Below are 24005 nucleotides of genomic sequence, written 5' to 3'. Positions count from 1 at the left end.
TGTTAAAATGCGTACCGGCAATGAGTATAGAAGAATCGCTACAAATAAGAGCACAATCAGCAGGATGAGAATGCCAATGAAGAGCCACTTAAACCTGCGCCACACAATAAATTTCATTGTCTTGCACGGATTTGTGAACCAAAGGAAGGACGTTTCTGGCCGGCTGTATTTTGAAAGAAAGAAACATTAACAAACTCACAGAGTTGTTGCTCATTGGCTGCGTCGTCCATTTCCGTTTTGTGGGAACAAGTCACAGATAATCACATACCACATCTCAGTGACAGAAAGCGGATGCTTCCGATTGCGGCCGGCTTGCGCTCTTCTGCAGCCCTAACTGAAAATGCTTACCGCCACCCCTGGCATCTTGTTGCATGAAAGCGGGGAGCTTTTGATCCACTCACTTTTACGAAGCTGGGGAAAATGCCCAAAGTTAGGACAAGCCAGTGGAGGCTGGGAGCTCCAATTTTGGTGGGGCTGTGCATCCATTCCAGGTTTCAGTCAGAACCAGCCAGGATTCTAAAAGAGCTACCCAAGGTTCTGAAACCCAAAATTGGTTCCCAGCTTGTTCTACTGGGACAAGCATAGCGAGGAAGGACACACGTACCGTACCGTCTGCTTCAGACTCAGGATCAGCCCAAGACATTTTGGTGCCTCAGGCAAAGGACAAGAAGGTGCCCCTCGCGTAATCTATGTACAAAAGCTGACTGCTGTGGCTGTTGAATCTCTCTTCAATACTCGCAATGAGATAGTGCCCGCCACTGCACCCGAAGGCAGCAGGCTATCTTAGGGGGTGCAGGGTAGGCTATGTGGGACATCCTTCTCTTCTCCAACACCTTGCTGCCACCTCCCAACATTTGCTGCCTGAGGTGATTCCCTCACTCTGTGTAATGGTAGGGCCAGACCTGCACAGACCCTGTTGTCCCAAAAGCCTGGGTTAGGGAGGCATAAGTGAATTTCTCCATCAAACATTTTCCTAGTTCCCCAGTGCCCTTCGAATTTTGCCAGCACCGGCAGATGCCATAACCATCTTTTGGACTGGGCCAGCCTCACTTCTGAACCTTCCACAATGGTCCTCAATTTCCCTGTTCACCCTCTTCTTCCACACAGTCTCCACCTGCCATTTCTGCTTGACCTAGCTCTCTTCATGCCATTGCCTGTCCTACTCTGATGTCACTGTGAGCCTTTACAGTCAGAGGTGTGTCATGGTCTTCTGGCTGCCATTGCCTAATCTGCTCTGATGTCACACAAGGATTGAACACTCCAGAACTAGGTAAATTAATGCCAAGGGGGATTTGATGACCATACTGAATGTCAAGTTTCATTAACAAAGTCTGTTAAGGAAATTACATTACTATTGCTTCATGTTGTCATAGGCTTTTGAATGACACCTTGCTGGCAAATCAGTGGAGTAGGTTTTAGATGAAGACAGACAGATGACACTTATTGCTTATGTATGAAAAGTTAAATTCTTTGGGGACTCACCAAAGCCTAGCATTAAACATCTCATATTTATAAAATAAAATAACAGACAGCTCAGAATTTTGCTTTTAAATGCTGCAGGCACAGACTGTATCACTGATACGTTCCATAAAGCATCCAGCACATTAATGCTAAATAATGTCTAATCATAGCTTACTTGTATAAGTAGGCAACTCAAATTCCAGTCCATTGCTCCTTGGAAATAACGTCCATTTCTGTCCCCCAACTCCCACCCCGAGATTCCTAGTGATGTTTATAATGCAGTCTTCAAAAAAACGCTCGCATGGGTATCCCTGGATCAGGTTTGCACAACCATGCACATGGAAGAGGAACACCTGATCCTAAGCCTCCAGAGATATTTTGCACTGGAACAAAAGACTGACACTTGGAGGGGAAAGAGCTGTAGGAACGTCTCCACACAGACAGAGGTATGGGGTTGCTACAAGGTATGGGGTTATCACAGCTGCAGTTCCCCCAGCTACTCATCTGACACAACAGGGCCAGGGAGTTATATATGAATGACTTATAACTGCATCCAGAGATCCCTGATCTGTAGATTGCACTATTCCTGGTTAGCAAAGTTCAGTTGACTGCTGAGAGTAGAAATAAGCATGCATCCCACTGAAATCAGTTGGCAGTCCTGTTTTCAAGATTCTTAGGCACATGGCACTCACAAGATTAAGAAACAAACACTTTCAGTTTGGTGTGTGTGTGTGTGGGGGGGGGAGCAATCCACAACACATTAACATTATTTTGAAGAAAAGAAAGTATCTTACTTTGGCATGTCCAACTTGGGATTCATATTAGGTTCATCTCTTCCTTTGCCAGCTGGCCGTTCTTCAACGTCCTTTTCACCAAGGACTTCCAGGGTCATCTCAACTTTACCCTTCAAACAAATCAAAATATTATCAATTTGTTTACAGTACTTCAACTTACGGTATTTAAAAACACACACATTATAATTAAATTTTAATATTTGTACTTCTGGGGATCAAATATTCCCCCCAATCTTACCTCTCTACTATTTTGGCAAACACATGAAGATACGATATTTGTAAAACTTATGTAGATAGATGATAGATAGATAGATAGATAGATAGATAGATAGATAGATAGATAGATGTGTGTGTGTGTGTGTATACACACACACACACACTCTCACACACACACACACCCCTTAGTTCTATCCCTTCATCACACACTAGTGTGACCAAGAAAGAGAACCCAGTGTGGGTAGATAGAGTGGACTTTGGTTCTTAATGGTTCCCATTAGTTTTTATGAAACAAACATAGAAACACATGGATATAAAATCTTTGGAATTATTTGCCACAATGCGCTAATTATAATGGTGTACCAAGCCATCTAAAATGGGAGTCTTGTGAACAGAGCTGCAGGTCACAGCCCATAAGAAAATAAATATGAGAAAATATTAAGGATGTACTAAAATCAATGGAAAATTTGCCATTAACTTCAGTGGGCACTGGCTGCAGTCAATGGGTTTCGTTGGTCACATCTGGGGCAGGAATGCCGCTATAACTATCAGTTACGCTATTAACATGTTCAGATATACATAACATTAAGACCTGTTCATGAATATTTAGCAGGGAGAGGGGGTAATAAAAGGTTGTGAAGCAAACTGAAATCCCAACAACTAATGAAGAATTCATGCATATGAATGGAATCGTACAGCCAAAACACGGGAGCCATCTTTTTCCACATAGCATGGCCACCATCCCCTCATGGATTTCTGTTCAAAGAGTGAAGCAATCTTAGGAGTCTTGAGAGAGTTTGTTGGCTTGTATTCTGGAATCATGTCTAAAGTGCACTTTTCTGGGACCTTTGCTGGCATAACTGTATTGTGTAAGTCAAGTTCGACAAAACCTAAAGAAAAAGAGAAGCGGGGGTGGGGGGGGTGGGAGATCATCATGATGTCATGTATTCTGTTGATCTCTCAATGATATCTTGGCACAAATCTCTCCCTTTGGCAGGGATCCCCACCCCACAAAGCCATATTATATTTAAATATTTATATTTAAAGACTTACCCAGATAGTCATCCAAGGAAAACTTATCATTGTCCCATATCTGAATAAGCAGCTTGGGTGGAATTCTGAATTCCGTATTGTCAAGACTCCAGAAGTGTTCCTAAGAAGAATAAAATCAGTAAAAGGAAATTACTCAATTGACTTCTTGGCATTTCAATGTAATATGTACATTATAAGGCAACATGGTATCTTGCCTGCTTGAGCTCGTTAAAGGCTTTGTTGTACCCGAAGTAGACACATAATTCCCCCACACACATTAAAAAATATGTTTAAATGATTGCAAAATAATTTTTTGAAGAATCCTACCCCAAATCCTTTTACTGTGCAATGTTTTAATATGATGTTGATTTGTAGTTTTTGACCCAAAATAATAGAAAAATGGAAAATAGGAATGACAATATTATTTACTGGATCAGACAAATGGATAGAGCTGTGCATGTCTTTTGAGGATCTCAGAACTCTTCATGAGACAGAATGGAAAGGCAACAAAAATCAACCCCATGCAATTAGTGTCACAGAAGGGAGAGTAGAAGAAGTATGCTAGCCTGAAGGACCACTGTGCTAGCTCGTCCCCTCCATCACATCCTCACCAGCCATGTCGTGCTTCATGTGTTTGAGGGGGACAACTGTAGCATCTCCTCCTCCCCGGTGTGCCTGAGACTTAAAACTGCACATTTGCCCTCCAACTTGTAGAGGGTGACAGGGCCTGCAGTGGAGGGGGCTTGGGGCATTGCTAGGCCTGGGCCAACAGGGCCTTGGCCCTGAATCTATTTCCCATGGCCCTGGATCTATCCCCCCTCCCCCCCCGGAGCTACTCCCAGGATCTACTCCCGGATCTACTCCCCACCAGTACCAACGGAAAGCTTCTTTTTCAGCTTGTCACGCAGGGGGCAATTTTCAAGACAGATTGCAGCTGGGAAGAGAAGGGTTAAGCTTCCCCCCTGCATGGCAAGTAAGCTTAGAAAAAATATTTCCATTGGTGCCATGCTGGGGGCAATTTCAGGGGGATCACAGGTGGCGAAGGAAGAATTAGCCCTCTCTTCCCTGTGCACTGTGCTTCCTGCAGTCCCCCCTCCACATGGCAATTAATCTTAGGGAAAATAATTCCATTGATGTCAATGGAAAGATTGGGCCCTGAATCTTTTAAGGGCCTAGCAATGCCTCTGGAGGGGGAAGAGCTAGCACCCTTGTTCCTGCTCTCCCTTGTGTGATGCTAAGCACACAGGGGATTTGAACACCTGTAAACCTCAGGTGTATACACAGCACAGCATATCACAAAATATTCACATTTTTAAACATTCAGGGAGAAAATTGATTAGCTGGCAAGATGGGTCAGATCCTTGCCATGAACCCGAGGAGGATTTTCTGCTTGGAAGCATCATGTCGCTAAAGTTACATACCTTGCTCAATAATAGGCCACCATCTGACCTGCCTAAGGGCCAGTCTAGACATTACATGGCAGGCCATGGAACATTTTCCTAATGCTGCTGCTGTTGTCTGTTTCCCAGGCATTTGATGGCATTTGATGGGCTGTTTAATGCATCAGTCAAATTGTTTATATCTGTTACTGATGTTTTAGTTGTTCTATGGGGTTATCTGTTTTAATAGATAATTGTTGTAGCTCTTTTAAATTGTGTATATTTTAATTCTATTGTAAACCGCCTTGAGATAACAACAACAACGACAACGACAACAACAACGACAACAACAACAACAATAATAATAATAATAGAAAAATAATGTGTGAAGCTGCATGTTTCAATGGAAAGACTGAAAGTCTAGCTATTTCCCACTCAAAATCACACACACCTTGCTGCTTTTACACCTAGAGGGAAAATCTAAATATTCGTGTCTTTTCCTCTTTCGGAGAAAATGCAGCTGAGCAAGGGACAGGAAATTGGAGCAGAAAAACCACAGGAGGGGAAACTCCCTCCCATCCCACATGGATCTACCACTACAAACTGCAGTCTGCAATGCTACATTAAAAAGTGTGTGTGTGTGTGTGTGTGTGTGTGTGTGTGAGAGAGAGAGAGAGAGAGAGAGAGAGAGAGAAGGAAAACTACATACTACATACTGGCCTTTAGTGATCAAAGTTAATGCTTATCTTTCACATTATCAGAGAAAGTCACCTTTTTTGAAACTGTACAGAGCTGCTCGGCTGGAAAATATTCAAAAGGAAAAATAAATCTCCAGTTGAAGTTCCCATCCCCATCTAGGGACCTGTAATGCACATCTGTTTTCTGCTTATTTTCTTCATAGCCAGGCATCCATCTGAAAGTCAGAAGAAAGCAAATTTGGCTGGGCACGATGAATAGAATGGGGGCTTCTCATCATGCTACACCACTTTACAGCAATTGCAGAGCTGAAGGGTAGCATTTGTGTTTCAGAGAGCTAGGAACTAAAACAGGGATGTTGGCACTGTACCATTTGATTTCATTCCGATATTGCCAGCCAATCTCAATGTGAAATGGCTCATGCTGCCAATTAAATCTAGGGCCAGTTGTCAGTCCCAATGCCCCTAATAAACACCCATGAATCCAAGATCACGAAAAAGACATGTATCAAGATGACAAATGGCTCCTCCTCCCATTAATTTACATGCAACAGTTGTCATATGATCGACTCTTTGGAACTCTTAATGAGAATTGGACTTTTAAAAGCATCTAACTTGTGTGTTCAGCGTTAAGATAAGGGACCGAGCACCCTTACCCTTTCACGTAGATATCGCTCATTTCTTCTCCCGTGATGCTTTTTTCATCCAGAATAACATCCTTTGTGTTCCAAACAATCACCCGCAGTTCATATCTGTAGTACAGGTTAGAGAAAGAATGAAGCAGTTAGGGTTGTTCTTTTAGGGTTGTATCTGGCAGAGTACAAATAAATAAGGCTTATATACTCCAATGGTGAAATGGGGCAGGAAAGGACCGGGAACAGAGTCATATTCATCACTGAGCTTAGAGAGCCATCATAACTGGCTGGGGTTTCCAGAAAAAAGCAGGCTATTGGCCTTCATCCTGGCTTACTCACTTCTTGGCCTTGCGAGGTGTGATGTTGAAAGGAGGGCCAGGGGGGCCCATGCTTTTGGGGAAAACGTCCACCCACATCTGAAGCTTTCCCTGCATCAGTAAAACAATCATGTCAGACCATTTAAAAAACAGATTGAACACCTATTTTGTATTCCAATTTGGTATCATGTCCTGGATCCAAAAAAACGTGCAACTCATTCCACAGGCAGTGGTGCAGTGAGGGCTGGACGCCGGGGCCAAAGTCCAAAGGGCCCCCAAATGATCACCCAGAGAGCAGCAGGTGATGAGGGTAGCAGAAGCAAATGCCACTTGACTCCTGTAGTCATGATGGTACTATGATTTGAGTTTAAATTGTGAAACTGCTCAGAGTATTATTATTTTTAAAATCAGGATTGGCAACGTGCTTTGAGTCTGTTGTGGGTTTTTTGCTCTAACGTATAGAAATATAGAAGCACTTGTTAAACATGGAATGGGCCGGGGGAGAGAAATGTTAGTTGTGTTTTTTACACACGGCCATCTAAAGGGAGCCCCTGGAAGACCATTAAGTCCAGGGTCTAAAATGACTTAGGTGCACCACTGCCTGCAGGCCTAAGAAGGCTTTGGTTTGATTCTCTTGAACAGTAGCCCCACCACACCCCCTACCTGCCATGATACATCACAAACCCTGGTTGAAATCAAGGGGACTTTGTGATATGGCAGTGGGGGTGGAAAGTAGACCTCCTTCTACTGTTTCAAAGGGAAGAAGTCAGAAATTCCCCTTCGAATGCCCATGCCCTTGGCACCCCCAAAGTAGCTCTTTGGATCCTGGCTTATACATTTGCATAAGAACACACCATGGGAGTATTACACATCTTTGCCAGAACATCTAGAACTGATAGTTGCAGTGACCCCAGACGCAGCCTTCTCATACTAGTTTACGTAATGACAAACACCTGCTTAACTTGCATTCTTAGCATCAGGGTGGCAAAGGGCTAGATCCATTCCGCCCTTTAATGCACCTTAATAGATAAGGAGGAGTTTCTACTTAATGCTAGCAACTGGGAATACAAAATAAGGGGGCGATAGTTCTTTCAGATTAGTTAACACTGGACATGATCCAGTCAAAGTAAGGCACTTCAAAGTCCCATTGATTTCAATGGGATAGTTAAGCATGCATTTAAAACTCATGCACTGAAGTCACAGGACTCAGAAGATCTTATCTTTGGCTGGATTGTGACCATAGAGTAATTAGGTGTCATCTTAATTAGGTGTACAGAGATAATACTGTACTTTCCACCATAGCCCCCACTAGGGTTGAGCAAACCACCCCATGGCCACCCCGCTCACCAGACCCCCGCCACTCACCCACCCCTGTTCGGCTCCCTGATCAAGCCGGCGTGTGGTCCATGGGCACCTGGTGTGCAGCCGCCTGACTCCTTAGTGAGCCACCATTTTGCATAAAAATGGCAGCTCATTGTTTTACATAAAAAGACGTTTTACATAAATGGCGGCCATAAAGCAGCCATTTACACAAGACTCCAGGTGTGAATGCTCTACTCGAGCATGTAATATTGCATAAATGAATGCTTTATGGCCGACATTTACGTAAAACGTTTTTAACGTTAAACTGTGAGCTGCCATTTTTATGCAAAATAGCTGCTCGCTGAGGAGGCAGGCAGCGGCACACCACTCACCTGTGGACTGCCCACTGGCTCAACCAGGGAGCAGAACATGGCGGGCAAGTGATGGTGGTCTGCAGATAGGAGGCCGAGCAGGAGGGAGTCCACTGGACTCCACCCTCCTCCCGGACTCCTGCAACATCCCTAGCCCCCACTATAGGATTTATTCTGTATATCTAGCTATGCCGAGAATTTGCATCTCAGAAGGAGAAGCTAGAAAAACTATATAATACTTGTGGGATGTTTGGCTGGAAGGTACTGTACAGCGTTCTTGTCTCGACATGCTCGGGCACCAAGCCCTGAGTCCTGAGAACGTAAAGGGCAAGTCGCTCTTCGCCAGGCCCAAGGTGTTCGTGCAATTTTTTGTTGGCCTCTGAAGTAAAGAGAAACAATGTAAATCAGTCGGAATTCACAGCCATGTTACTGAAATTAGTAAGTGTCCACATTTGCACATTTGTATTAATATATACCTTGATTCGATGGATTAGTTTTGGACTTGGAATCCATGCTGGTTCCAGGCAAGACACCCTCAATGAGCTCCCTCCCTCAGGGAGTCTACCTTCTTGCCATCAGTGTCACCAGCCGCCCTTGCTCCTCCTCCTTTTTCTCATCATTGCTATCACTCACTCACTTAACAGGCAGAAAGCCAGTGAGCAAGCAGGCAGGGGCATCTACAGCTCCTCCTTCTCACCACCACTGTCCTCTGAGCCAGAGTGAGAGGCAAGTGGTGAATAAACATGTTGCAATGCTGAAGAGGTCCAGGGAGCTCCTATCAGTGGGCCTTTGGCAGATGTCCAACCATGCCTACCTTTGATGCCAGCCCTGCATGATCTTTTGGACTATGAGTCCATGCTAGCTAGGGAAAGGCAAAACTGTGTGCATTGGTCTCTTTCACTTTTGCATAGGCTACAAGAGGAAAGACCTGGCTGTGGATACTGATCTGGTCTTCCGTATCAGAACTACTGATTACAGCTGTAAATGCAGTTTAAAATTCTACATTCATATAAATATAAATGCTCAAGGAAGACACAGTGAGGACAGGACAAACACAAATCAGTGAAATTCAGTAACTATGGGAGAACGCACCAAATTCATCCAAAGTGTAGTCTCTTCCTCCATAACTAATCCGCTTTCCATTTTCAGAGAGGACTGGAGGACGATAACCTTTAAACCTGGCTATATTTTGCAAGAGTTGTGTCGGTTTCAGTTGGTCTCTCCAGGTATTGATACCTGAACTTTTTAGGAAATAATATACATTTCAGAATAGACCATATGTAGGCTGTTTCTTGAAGATACATACACTGATTATTTGTTAGTATATTATCATATTCCTGAATATGCTGAGTCAGTGGATGGGATTATATTGAGTTTAAAGGTGGGAACTAGACTTTGCAAAAGAGTATTTTGCAGAACTAACACGCACACACAAACACACTGCATGCTGTTTATTGCAAGAAGAATGTAGTGCCCTCAATCAAAGAATCATATGAAGGAATACTTTTTCTTCATTGAAAAATATGTTTTCTTAATTTGTTTTTAATCAGTTCCCCGATTCATAGGTTTCTTGAAGGCACTGAAACTTTGCACTGTACATTGAACTGCTCACAAAGGCTTCTGCATTTACTTCAATGGAACGAGCATCTCAAGAACACCCTCATTCCATATGAACTGTCTGTAATTTATCATTGGAAGCATTGAGGGGCTAGGTTGGTGGGTACTCAAGACAGGGCCTTTTTGGTAGCAGCACCCTAATCCTGGGATTTCTTCCTGAAGGAGGTGAGATTGGCACCTTATTTTGTCTTACAGCCAATCTCACCTCCTTCAGAAAGAAATCCCAGGATTAGGGTGCTGCTACCAAAAAGGCCCTGTCTTGAGTACCCACCAACCTAGCCCCTCAGTGCTTCCAATGATAAATTACAGACAGGTTCATACGGAATGAGGGTGTTCTTGAGTTGCTCGTTCCACTGAAGTAAATGCAGAAGCCTTTGTGAGCAGTTCAATGTACTGGAGAAGGCAATGGCAAACCACCCTGCTATAGTCTGCCATGGAAACACCAGTGAAAGCAGCGTCCCTCTAGGGGTCAGTAATGACCCAGTGCTTGCACAGGAGGAACCTTTCCTTTTCCTTTTTCCTTTGTCTTAGAGAGGAAGACTGTTCTATACCACCGGCTTTTAATATTGTTTTAACTTTTTGTCACCCATTAATTCTGCTCTTAAATTTGTTTTTGTTTTTTTGCTCCTGTGTTCCTTGGCTTTACATGAAGTTTTAGTTTTTTATTATACATCACCCCAAGCTCTTGGTTGGTGGAGGGCGCAATTTATAAATAAAATAAAATAAAAATGCATTTTTTTGCAGATAAAGCTACCCCATGGAAAAGCCCACTTATGCAGGTACTCTATGGGCACTGGTATGTGTACAGGATTCTAAACTGGGCTGAGTATGTTTAGCATAGGTGATACTTTAGATAGGACAACTAAAGCCTGACCTATTACAGTCAGTGAAAATGCAGCTAATATCAAGCACAATCAAGACATGGTATGTGCTTTTAATTAACATTGTTTTCAATGGGAGGCATTTAATTATGTGTTTAACAGCTTCCATGGGTTTTTTTTTTTAATAGCAGAGACTTACATGCAGTATTGCTGTGGTATTCCACAATGAGATCCAAAGCGGGAGAGGAATCTGTTTTCCAGATCAATGATAGTTTCACCAACTTTTTCATCTCGAGTCAGCATATCATAGTCATAGACAGAAATTTTCAGATCCTTCTCTTGAGGCAAGAAGCAACTCAGTTCATACATTCTAAATACAGAAATACCTGTTAGATTTCAGTTCCAGAAAACTGACCACGCTGAAAAGATGAAGAACACTCACAACAAATATTACCAACACGGCTCATACACCATGAAGAAACTTCAACAAGAGTTTCTGTTTCAAAGTACTTCTCATTCATTGCAATCTGAGGACATGACTTGCTTGTAAACAGGATAGAAATCTATCAATAGTAGCTGATGGGAAGAAAGTGGAAATTTTAATCCATATGCTATTGAATTAAATGTCCACCTTCTTCCAAAATCCCCCCTTTTAAAACTTATGCAATTCTAGGTTATTTGTTCTTCTTTTAGTAGTATCAGAAGAACATTTAAGCATTTGAAATCAGAGCATTTTCTGCTTCAGTAATTTGGAGTGATTATTCTCTCTCTCTTCCCCCCCCCCCCCATTACAATCTAGTCAAGGATGCTTTCTTGATAGAAGTCAACAGAAGTGACAAAAAACAACAGAACATCTTATTTCCTCACCCTACACTCTGTCTTTTTCATAAGTATAAATAAGCCTAACTAGTGATTTCTTCAAGATGATAATGCCCTAATGCTCTCTCTATAAGAGAGCTGGGAACATTCTAATTAAAAACAACAACAAACCAATGATAGGAAGCTTGTAAAATTACCTGCCAAAAATGGGATTGAGTGTGTTGGGAATATAATGATCTCTGTCTTCAATGACTTTTTTTCCTAAGGTGATTTTAATGTAAGGATCACACTGTTTGGGAACAAGGATATTGTTAATTAACATAAGAGTGGATAAATTATACATAACACATTTTCTACATATGGCTATCCAGTGGTCTACATGTGCTGTGGCATATGCAAGGAGCTCCTATCCATGGACATTTTCTCAGTCAATTCAGTGGAAGGGGAAGATCTGGGCACATAGCCTTTTGTGTGCGTAGAGCTGGTCCTTCCATTTATTTAAGAGGCTGGGGAAACACTGAAGCTCCTGCTAGCTCCATTTGTGCTGCACGCGACTGCTGCGTCCATGCAGTAATAAGCAACACGTGCTGCAATTCTTATCTCATCTGCACCCACCACACCACTGTGAAGCAGATAAAATTATTGTCAGTTTATACAGTAGAAATTGATGCTGATAGTGACTTCCTTAGGAGCAGCTGGTGTGTCTGTGTCTGCCTGAAATTGGAACCCAGATTCTCAGATTGGCATTCTATCTGTATCAACCACAGTATTATTAGGCCTTTCACAATTATTCTATAAAACATTCCAGTATTCTAGCTCTTTATATCTGTCCATTCCTTTCTACAACATCCTTGTTATTACCTTTCCCAGTAAAGGCCCAAGCCAGAATCCTGGATCACGGATTCAGGATATGCCAGTTACTGGATCACGGTGTTCTGATCTCCTGAACACGCTCACTCACCAGTCCATTGTTATCCTGAGGTTGGAGTTCTAAGCCTCGGGCGATATAAATCCGTATAATACACTCTTGAGGCCCACTGTCTGGTAATTCACGGAACTGCCGTGGGGGGGCAGGTACAGTAGGATCATCTGGTAATGCGTAGATCCTAAAGGAGCCCTAAGAAATCATATGACAGCTAATATGTAAGCCAAAGCAAATGGTCACTATATACTATTTTTGCATTCAGGTTTTTTTAAGTTGTTGGGTTGTTTTTTTTGACAAACTCATACAAGTGAACAGATTATCAACCTGAGTAATTTATGTAGGTTTTAAAAATGTGACTTAAGCTATCCTGTTATTTATTTATTTTACAATCTGTCTGTCTGTCTGTCTGTCTGTCTGTCTATCTATCTATCTATCTATCTATCTATCTATCTACTGCTCCATATCTAGAACAGATCTTGGAGCGGTGAACACAAGAGATAGAACAGTAAAAGTTTACCCTGACTTTTGAATTCATTTCGACAAGAATTCTTAATGCAGAAAGCGTACTTTCAGAAACATTATTTTGGATAGACCAGGCTTTAAAACAAGGACAGGGAACCTTTTTTCTGTTGAGGATCACATTCCCTTGGGCTAATTTGTCAGGGGCTGCATGGTGGCAGTGGGCAGGGCTGAAGCCAGAGGTGGGTGGAGCCAAATCCAAAAGTGAGCAGGGATACATCTTTTATCTCTCTCTTTCTCCCTTTCTGCCACCCCCTTCTATCTTCCCACTTCCACTCCAAGTGGAAAATATAGACCACATTTGCCAGAGGTCTGAACTAAATGCTTGCAGAGGAGGGTTGAAATTAGGCTAAGGGCCATATGACATTAGGCCTCATTCCTACTTTAAAACATGTAGACAATGGCCATGATCTACAGCAGGTAAGCCTCTTGCCCTATCAGCTATGGAACAGCTTGTACATTTTGTTGTTGTTCAGTCGTTCAGTCGTGTCCGACTCTTCGTGACCCCATGGACCATAGCACGCCATGCCTTCCTTTCTTTTGCTCTCTCCCGGAGCGTGCTCAAGTTCATATTCATTGCATCCGTGATGCTATCTAGCCATCTCATCCTCTGCCGTCCCCTTCTCCTTTTGCCTTCAGTCTTTCCCAGCATCAGGGTCTTTTCCAGGGAGTTTTCTCTTCGCATTAGGTGGCCAAAATATTGGAGCTTCAGCTTCATTATCTGTCCTTCCAATGAGCACTCATGGTTGATTTCCTTTAGGATGGACTGATTTGACCTCCTTGCAGTCCAGGGGACTCGTAAGAGTCTTCTCCAGCACCACAGTTCGAAAGCATCAATTCTTCAGCGCTCAGCCTTCCTTATAGTCCAGCTCTCACAGCCAGCTTGTACATACAGATCCCACTTTTTCCCACTGCCACCAAAAGCATGAGGTTGGACAAACCAATAACTGGGTCAGTGTCACTGACTTGGATCTCAAGATCCCATTCAGGAAGTGGAAGTCTTGCTGATTCTTGCCCCATCTGCAGTACCATTCAATCCCCAGAAAAACTGCTCTGAATGGTCCCTTGCCCCAGAAATTCTGTTTTATTACTACAGCATACAAAACATGCTTTCACTAGGGGCAGAACGCAACAGGACACTTATGCCCTGCTGATTCTCCTGTGCCTTGCAGATTCCCTTCAACAAGCAGCGCCCAGTGCTTACACAAAGGAGATTTAGCGCTTCCAGGGCCAACCTGAAACAAGCAGAAATGCTTGTTTCTGGAAGGAGGCAGGTTGGTGGTGCGCACATAAGGGGGCTCCACTGACCTGCTTCCTTCCAGAAATCAACATTTCTGCTTGTTTCAGGGCTTCCTCTAGGATGTGCTAAATCTTCCTTGCATAAGCAGTGGGTCCCGCTTGTGCAATGGATTCGGTGGGACCCACTGCTTGCAGAAAGAAGGGGGGGCAGAAGCACCCCATCGGATTTTGCCCAATGAGTACAAAGATTTCAACAGATTCAACAAAGCTAATATAATTTGAACAAGGAGAGGACATCACCCAGTCTTCCACCAAATAATAGAAGCATGGCTGGCTGGGGATGCTGGGAGCCATAGTCCAACACATCTGGAAGGCATCAGGTTGGGTGAGGCTGGTGTAATTTAAGGAGTGAGTGTGAGTTGTTGCTGTTTTTACCTTAAATTCCCCTACAACAGTAGGGTCATCATTTTCTTCAGATTTTCCCCGGTGCAGCTTGAAAGTATCACAGAAATCTGTTAAACCCCTATAATCAGGTACATTCTCCAGTTCACAGTTGTAAACCTTCAAACAAGATTATAAGAAATTGCGAAAAAGAAAAGAAAACAAACAAAGAAAAAAGTTATGCACAAACTAGTAACAGGCTTTGATAAATTTAAAACTTTGAAAAACATTTCTAGTTGTTAACAGTAAGTTTTTGGTTTTTTTAAGGAGCGGGGTATTTGGGGGGAAATACTCAATTATATTTGTGAAAGAATTTTGACATTTGATTAAGATTCAGAGTGTCTGTGATAATAAACCAGTAAGTAGCCTGCTATTTAGTGATTTCACCTTGTCATTTTCATACAGGCCTTTGTAGCAAACAAAGATGAGAGCCAGTGTGGTGTAGTGGCAAGAGTGTTGGACTAGGAGCTGGGAGATCCAGGTTCTAGTCCCCACTCGGCCATGGAAGCTCACTGGGTGACTTTGGGCCAGTCACAGACTCTCAGCCCAACCCACCTCACAGGGTTGTTGTTGTGAGGATCAAATGGAGAGGAGGAGGATAATGTAAGCCGCCTTGGGTTCCTTGCAAGAGGAAAAAAGGCGGGGTATAAATGCAATCAATCAATCAATCCTGGAAAAAGTGCAAATTATCATGTCAGAGAAAATTGTCTTTTTCAAGTGTTCCACATGATAATTTTGGAGGGTTTTTTTTACATCAGGCCTATTTCAAAAGCCCACCCTGTATAAAAATAAAATTACAAGTCCTCCAGGTAAGGGACCTCACTACATGAAAAAAAAAAATTAAGCTGAGTTGGGCCAAAAAAGTATATTGAGCTTTTAATAACAAACTGGTATTTGTTCAGTTATTTTTCAAGTTGGTGGCACCATAGAAAATATAACCAACCAATGCTGGACATGTCCATATCTGAACAAATACCTTTAGTGTATCATATCCTTTTTGAAGGTATTGCCCGCATTTTTCAGTATCTCCTACTGAAGCATAAAACTTGCTCCACCAATCCACAATTTCTTCTTCCTAAAGGTGGTCAATAAGAAAAGATATGCTTAGGTGGAAACAACAAAAAACTTTAGTATGATCATTCTAGCCCTTACCTGTGGGTGCTGAGCAGCACAGGCCTGTGGCAGGATACTAGACCTTCACTAGTCATAGCATACAGGGGGAGGGGCCTCTCTTACCGGAAAAGTGTGTTGTGGGCCTCACCAGTGGATGGACTGACTACAAGGCCACATCTCAAAGACTTTGATGATGCTGAGATAGTCAATGATTATGATTATGCAATGGCTCCCAGGGTTCCAGAAAGACACTGCAAGACTCAGGAGAACTATAGATCTATTAGACTATGCTTACTTCTTCAGAGCCTCCAGATAAGTTGAAGGGGAAATCATGCTAGCATGAGACACCCCTTCCTAGCACAGGATTCTTCCTACACCATGGCCTTTTCCCAAAATCTCAGCAAGAACATCTCTTAGAAAATCTCCTCAGAATAGCCACATGGAACACTTTGGAATGAATGGAGGCTTTTTTCTTTTCTTTCCCCTTTTAACGAGGGGGGAAAGAAGATTTTTTTTTGGAGGGGGGAGGTTTAATCCTCCCCTCCTGGAGAATGCTGGTCCCGATCTGAATCAGGACTGTGCATAGTTACACTAAGGTAAAACAAAACATAAGCCTCAGCTACACGCTATGCAATTCATGTAATGCGTCATTTGGCTCTGAGCTTCTGTAATGCAGTGTCTCGATACGACAGCGACTTTTTCTTAGGAGAAGCATAAATAAATATGTCTGTTGCATGGAAACCAGACCCAATAGTCTGAGTAACGTTTATTACATATACAGCCAAAATTATTTCAGCCAAAATTATTTATTATACTTACGGCAAATACATGTAGGACATCCGCTTTCAGGAGGGGATAGCGTGAAGCAGAGAAGTGACAGCACTGTGTGCTTAACCCTTTCCCTGCCCAGCACCTCTCCAGCCTGCTTTCCCTCCCATGGGATCCCCTTTTGAAGCTGCTTTTTCAGAGAAAATGGATTGTTGGGGCCATGCTCCAAGTAATCCAGACCTTATATCTTGTTTTTCCTGAAGGAAACTCAAAAGGTAGGTGTCCCAAGCAGACACTGACCAGACTGCTTAGCCTGAACACTGTAAGGGGATTATGGGTTTTATCCAATTGGTGTCTCTCCACTGAGAGAAGGTTTTTTGATCCAGGGAAGGCTTCATCAGTGGAAGGAGGAAAGAGGCAATTTTTGGTGATTCCCTCTCTCCCTACAGCCCCTGTACACATGCGCGTGTGTGCACACACATAAAAAATCTTCCTCAGAGGGCTGGGGGACCTTTGGAACAGCGTGGGCAGGTGCCTGCTGGGGAAAGGGGGAATCGCTGAATATTTCCTCCCTCCCTGTTCTTCTAGATCAAAGAGCTCTGAAGCCACTGCTGCTTCAAAGATCATTTCATCAGTGGAAAGATGCCAACTGGATACAACTGTATGTGCTGTATTGCCACATATTTTGGAAGAAGTTGAGATTTTTTATTAGAAAAATGGCAGTAACACTGATAGGCACTCCAATGGAGTTTCTGTCTGAACAGGCTTCACCATTTGGGTGAAGCTGCATTAGCTCTTCGCACATATGAAGCTCCCGCACCCCTAAATAAGGGTGATTGAGAAAGTTGCCAGTTGGGGGAGGGCACATCAGATAGTCTCACAACCACAGGATATCACTAGATCAAGCGTCAGTAACAAAACCACACACAAATGATTCAATTACCTTTTCTGTGAGCTGCTCAGAAAGACATCCAAAGGCCGGGGGCAGGGGGAGGGGGGAAGAAAAACCAAAGCAGAACAATTAAAATTTAGTCAAACATATCTAATTTTGTACTTTGAATAAAAATTATACAAGCCAAAAATGGTGTATTTTAATGGAAATTTGCAAATAATACATTTTTATTTGTGTCTCCGGATGTTGCCCAAGTATTTATTAGTGGAATATGCTCATATCAAAACCACTGACCCTGTCATAGTCTAGCAATTTTATACTCTTGTCAAATGAGACAAAGCATCTAGTGGAATGATTACAAGGACCCATCCTGATTATCCCCTGACTGTCACAGAACTCATTGATTTGTTCAGGATCTCCAAGTAATTAAAATGACTGGTTATTTGCTCCTGTCAAAACAGGAATAGGATTAGTTGTATAACGATCATATTCTATTTTAAAAACTGTGTCATGTTTCACAGGAATTCCAAACAGCTTGGATTATTTTGCTCTTTTGAAGAGTTTCATTTCTTACTCCTGGAAAAAAAAAACAAAAAAACTTTCCAGCGCAATCTTATGTATTTCTGCTCAGAAGTAAGTTCCTCTGAGTTCAATGAGGCTTCCTTCTAGATTAGTGTGTATAGGATTGCAGCCTTAATCCCTATTTTGCAGCTTTAATACCTATTTTGCTATATTAGTGTGCTTTATTTGTCTATGGCCTGGTTCACACATAACCACAAGCCATGGTTGTCGGGGCCACACAGGAGCAGCTGAGTCTGCTCCCTATTGCCCGTTCACTGCTTCTGCTTTGTTTGTGGTTTACAAAACAACCCAGGAATGCCCCCGTTCCTGGGTTGTGGTCTGTGATGTACAAACTCTGGGCTGTTGAGAGGGAAACAACCCAGAGTTTTAATCCAACAACAAACCATGGGTTAAAACTCTGGGTTGTTTTCCCCTGAACAACCCAGAGTTCTGGGTTGTTTTATAAAGTGGACACAAACGAAAGCAGTGAGCAGGCAGGAGACAGAACACTCACTCTCTCACAGCCCTACATGTAAAGTAGCTCTTTGTATAACAGATTTGCAACGTAAAGTGCATTCACAAAATTCTGGCTAGGGCATGCTGGGAGTTGTAGTTCAACACATCTGGAAAGCACAAGGTTGGAGAAGGCTACTATGGACCAAACTGAGCTAGGCTATAAATGGTCTGGCCCAGCATAAAGCAGTTTTCTATTCCATTATGCATTTACAACTTAACATAATAAATAAGATACTGTATTTTTATCAGTGGAGGCTGGTGGCTCTGACTTGGGTAGGGCTGTGCATTCATTTCGGGTTTCAGTCAGAACCAGCCAGAACTCAAAAGGAGCTAACCAAGGTGCTGAACCTATTTTGGGGATAGGGTTTGGTACATTGGATAGCTCCTTTAGTGTACTGGCTGATCCTGACTGAAACCCAGAATAGATTTATAGCCCCATTGAAATCGGAGCCACCAGCCTCCACTGATTTTTATACTACATTTGCCTCCATCTTGTAAAAACATGAGAAGAGCCCCACTAGATTGGACCAGAAGTCCAACTAGTCCAGCATCCTGTCTCCCACACTGGCTAGACAGATGCTTCTGGGGAGCTTATAAGCAGGTCATGAAGGCAACTGCACCCCCTCCTCTCATGCCATGTCCGGTCCCTGGTATCTGGTATTCAGAACATCCAGAACACCTGGAATGTTTTTGTTCAGTGTGGCAGCTATATGAAAGATTCTATGAGAATATGAAGAGAGAGAAAACCTCCTTTTTCATGCCGGAGAATTCATTCCCTTTACACTGTACAGCTTTTAACAGAGGGGAGGTACTGTGAAAATAATTGCTTAGATTTGCTTTTTTTCTCACTAGAATGCCAAATGCAATAAAATCAGAGAAAATGTAGCAGGAATAAAATGCTCCTGTTAGAGTTCTCCCCCCCCCCCCCCCGGCAGTATTTTAATAAACATGTGCAGGATTATTTTGTGCAATTCCTTGAACAAGTTCCCACAGCACACTACAATTATAATCTCTAGCCATGAATGCAATTGATGATAGAACCAACAGACAATGATTATGCACCAAAAGCCACTCATTATTTATAATATTATTTATTATAATTTATAATATAGCGGATGGTTTGAGATTTTGGAGAAAACATTGTCAGCACCAATTTAAAAAAAAAAATCCAACCTTTTAAGAGCATCTTGTTATACATCTAGTAAGGAGTAAGATTTATCTTATCAAATTAGCATACAAATTCAGACTCCAAATGGATTGTCAATGCAGATATACAGCTGCTGTAAATGCAGGTTTTCCCGTTCTCAACAGAAATTGCTGCTCTGCAAATGCCTCACTTTGTGTCAATGGAAATTTAGTTCTAAATCATAATTCTGCTTTAAGTTAGACCTTTTGTTTTTCTCCAAAGCCTTCCAGCAGAAGATCCAAAACAGAAGTAAACGTTTAGTGACCCACAGCACCTAAGGCCCCTGGTTAAGAGTGCTCGCGCATGCATTTTTTTCCATACATACATACATGCACCGTTGTTGCGGAAGCCATTTTGCTGAGTGCTGTTGACATACTGCTTAAGCACTAGAAATTGGAATGTAGTTTATGAAAGTTCTACATCGATTACTCTAGTCTGTTATCTGCACATCTTTATTTTATGCTTGTTCTAACAAGCCTTTATTTGACATCTGTTACACCAAGGATGGGGAACCTCTGTCCCATGGGGCCTTGGGCAAGGTCCCATTCTCTCAAAAGGGAGAGGGGATGGGTCAGCAACTGAGCAGTCAATCACTTTGCCCTTGATCAGCACTTCCAAGAGCTGGCTAAGACCTGGGTTCAGGTGGCTCCTAAAAGTGCCAGCCAAGTGTGCTTCACTTGTCCCTTGCTTTCCCTATGCAGGGAAAGCAAGGGAGAAGTGAAGGTGGCAGTGCACTCAGCTGGCGTTTCCAGGAGCTGGCTGAGTCCTGAGGTCGGAGATCAGCCAGCTCCTGGAAGCACTGACGAGGGCACTTTGCTCATCCGTTGCCTTCACCATGTGGGGAAAGTGAAGGCCAAGTGAAACTGGCTTCCCGGCTGAAGCACTGGCGGAAGAGCTCCTGTCAGCACTTTGGTGATCTGATGATATCAGGGAGGGGAGCCCTGCCCCCGACCTCATCTGGCCCATGGAGGGGAGGTCCAGGGCGCAATTCAGTCCCAATATGGGTTCCCACCCCTGCTGTAAACTTTGGGATATTACATTTTTTAAAGAAATGTTCAGCTCTAAATAAGGTAATATATGAAGATATACAAAAGCACTTGGGCGCCTGCTCAGTTTTAAATGCTTTTTCAAACTAGAGCCTAGAATTCCATACATTGACTGGTAACACTTAAACTCTGGTTCTTGGCTAGATACCAAATGGAATATTCCACATAATATACAAAAACGTAATGGCCGATTATAGCTATCCACCAACAGGCTATAGCCATGGACACGACTGCAGGTATAGAAAATCGTTCAAATCATATGCACTGACATGTATGGTCATAAATGTACATGCCAGTGCTATGCAGCATACTCTGGTGCAGTCTTTCACAGCTTGGGTGACCCATCCAGCTGAACACAGTTGTATGGTGGCTTTTAGGCATTTAATATATGTCCTATTTTTTCTGCCTCCCTGAGACTTCAAAAAAACAAAATAAAAATAAAACTGGCTTGTTTAAGCTATGTCACATAATAGCCACCTGGTCTGTTGGTTATTATGACTACCTTTTCCATTAAAGTACCTCTACCATTACAGTGGGAAAATGTCTTCTAGTGTGCCATTTTCCTAATGTTCTCTGCGGTGAAGCTTTCTTGTGAATGTGCCTTTCTATGATAGGATTTATATTTAGCCATGGTCTGAACAAAGTCTGCTTTTTATAATTCTCAAGAATCTGGTGAAATATAAATCTGACCATGTGAAAAATATATTCACAAGAAAACTTTACCTTGGGGTGATTGTAGAGAAGTCACCACATGGCAATTCTCTTACTAGGATAAATTAATACAACGATCTTGATGTACCTGCAGATACCATTTTTTATAGCCAAGCATTGCAGTCGATTTGACTTATGAAGCTGCCTTATACTGAGGTGGATTATTGGTCCATCTAGCCCAGTTCTTGTCATGACCCCCAGCCATTGGGTCATCCAGTGTGCAGCAGAAGCTTCTAAGGAGGATGGACAACCAGCTACGTCCTTAGGGGTAGGACAGTCAGTGCCTTATTCAGGGCCCTTCAAGTGACAGGACACAGCCCTGGCATTGTCCTCTGGCTCAGAGAATGAGTCCCTGGCAGAACCTCCACCTTCCCAGACTTGCAGAGGTCTAAGGCTACAAAATCTGCCAGAGGCCCTTTGACTGACCAGTCAGTTCCTCCAGGAAGGACCATACTTTAAGTCTTGTCAGCCTGTATAAGACTTCAGTTGGTTTTAGCTGCTTGCTGAGACAACATCTTCCTATTGTTGTAGTAGGAGAGAGTTTCAATCAGCAGGACCAAGTTGGAGCTATCCAAGGTCGTGTTTTATTCTTGCCCTGTTCTGACTGTCATTTGATGCTACCAGCTTCTCCTGCAAGTCTCAAAGGACCACAGAAGAAGAGGTCAGTAATGTCTATTTTGACTGACTGTGGCTTTCCAGGGCCTCAGGCACAGGACTTTTCCAGCCCTGCTACCTGAGATATTTTTAACTGGAGATGCCAAAGAATGTATCTCAGAACTTCTGGGTTCTCTCACTGAGCTATGGCTCCTCCTCATTGTTTGGACATGTGTAAATACCGGCCTCATGACTTGGACAGAAAACAGAAGATAGAGGCTCAAGGTTTCTTGCCTTGACAGAAAATGAAGTCTGACTTTTTTATTTTCAGCAAGAAAATGTTAAAGCTGATCTCTCTATAAAACCTATCTTATCTTTAAAATATCTTAAACAATGGGAAACTATTTTGCTAAAAACATGTATTACTAAGAAGTTTGCTTCCCCAATGTGGTACCCTCCAGATGGCTACAACTGCTATCATCCCTGATCATTGACCATGCTGACTGGGGCAAATGGGAGTTATAGTCCAAAACATCTGGAAGGCACCATGCTGGGGAAGGCTAACTTAGACCTCAGGATAATAACATGAGAGTATCACCCTGATAATATAACATGAGGATACAGAATTTGATATAATTCTAGTAGTGCAACCTCTAGATAAATGAGAAGTTATCAGGTGAGAAAGATGTTAGAAGCCACATATGCTGTACAACACTACAGTCCCTATTCTCCCTGATATTGCCTAAGAGTAGTAGTGAGTGATGACCTTTAATTACTGAAGTCAAATGGGAAGAGTGAAGGATGCAATGAGCATACATTACTAAGAGCAAGGACATGGACCTCTGTAGTTTAATCATCCCTAAATGTGCTTTAGAATAACACAGCATTTACTCATCTAATTGGCTCTCTCCATATGGTACAATTAAAGGGCAGCTACGCTACATCAAAGACTAAATGGGATGGCAGTCAGAGAGAGGGAGGGATTCTCAAAACAAGACAAACAGGGTTTTAAACAACCTGCAAAGTTACAAAGAGAAAAACACATAAATCATCATTCAAAAACGTTAAAGGTTCCATATTTGACTGCTGAACCTCAAACATTTTTGTCACATGCCACACAAGCATAACAAATGCTTTAAGCATCAGTATTTGGACTCATATTTGCCTTTGATGAACAATCTTGCAGATCAGTGGACTGGTAGGAGTTGCCACGGCAGTGTTCAATTTACAGCAAATAATATGGAATATTTAAGTATTCATTTAAAAAAACTACTTTGAACCTCCTAAATGCACATTTCCATCTCAAATTTCCACTACATGCATATAGGTCAAGCCATTCATCTTGTCATGTAATTGAGGAAGTAACAGGTAAGCCTTTATGTACTGCTTCCATGCAACTAACATTTTTTTCAAGGGCACCTTCAGGGGCGCACTTTTTTTACTTCCTATGTTCAATTGTATCTAATAAATATTTCAGATTTTGAACATCAAGAACTGCCAATGAACAAAATATAACTCAAGCATTTATTCACGCAATAATTTTGAATAGCAAATATGTTCTAAAGCTGTTGGCAAACAATTCATGAGAAGCATAAACATATGCAGGAAAGAGGATCATTTACACAGATAAAAAAAATGTTAAGAATGGAAGAACGATGAAAGCATTGTTTTGTTTTTTCCCTGCCACACAACCATAATCCAATGCTTTCAACAACTTTTACAGGCACTTTACCTGGTTAGGTTTGTGTCCGTTAAAGTTGTATGCTAAAAAGCAAACCAAACAGCCCTGAAAAATGAAAAAGCAAAACTAAACAGATTACCTGTGCTGTTAGTAAGGGTTGTGTGTCTTCCACTTCAATTACCACATCTCGACGAGGCGCAGCTGCTAGAAGACTCACTGCAAATCAAACATTCGAAGAAGTTGAGAAGCATGTGAAACAAAAACCACATTTGTAGACTTCTTTGGTAATAATTTTACCCTGTATTTTTCCTAGTTCCTTGCTCATTCTATATTTCCCTTGGCATGGAAGCACCT

At 42.4% G+C, this 24005-nt stretch overlaps 1 protein-coding gene across 4 annotated transcripts in view; it reads right to left on the bottom strand.

Moving 5' to 3' along the window:
• The window catches only part of MYOF (myoferlin), a 119303-nt gene that overhangs the window by 6734 nt on the left and 88564 nt on the right, over positions 1-24005 (bottom strand). For 2 of the 4 annotated variants that reach the window (XM_084845854.1, XM_084845856.1), the window contains 16 exons: positions 23791-23867; positions 17408-17419; positions 15560-15658; positions 14578-14703; positions 12421-12576; positions 11657-11748; positions 10840-11010; positions 9295-9443; positions 8442-8581; positions 6552-6640; positions 6234-6329; positions 5654-5795; positions 3525-3624; positions 3168-3361; positions 2256-2365; positions 16-163 (listed from right to left, as the gene is read on the bottom strand). In XM_084845854.1, the coding sequence (XP_084701980.1) occupies positions 16-163; positions 2256-2365; positions 3168-3361; positions 3525-3624; positions 5654-5795; positions 6234-6329; positions 6552-6640; positions 8442-8581; positions 9295-9443; positions 10840-11010; positions 11657-11748; positions 12421-12576; positions 14578-14703; positions 15560-15658; positions 17408-17419; positions 23791-23867 (1901 nt within the window). The remainder of the gene's footprint in view (positions 1-15; positions 164-2255; positions 2366-3167; positions 3362-3524; positions 3625-5653; positions 5796-6233; positions 6330-6551; positions 6641-8441; positions 8582-9294; positions 9444-10839; positions 11011-11656; positions 11749-12420; positions 12577-14577; positions 14704-15559; positions 15659-17407; positions 17420-23790; positions 23868-24005) is intronic. The other 2 variants (XM_084845855.1, XM_084845857.1) reach the window with 1 other exon arrangement.

This window comes from Heloderma suspectum, chromosome 3 (genome assembly GCF_057233095.1).
Source record: "Heloderma suspectum isolate Gila_16-S chromosome 3, 16-S_ref, whole genome shotgun sequence".
NCBI lineage: Eukaryota > Metazoa > Chordata > Lepidosauria > Squamata > Helodermatidae > Heloderma > Heloderma suspectum.
The sequence above is the reverse complement of the archived record's forward strand: the minus strand, read 5'-3'. Positions and strand labels throughout refer to the sequence as shown.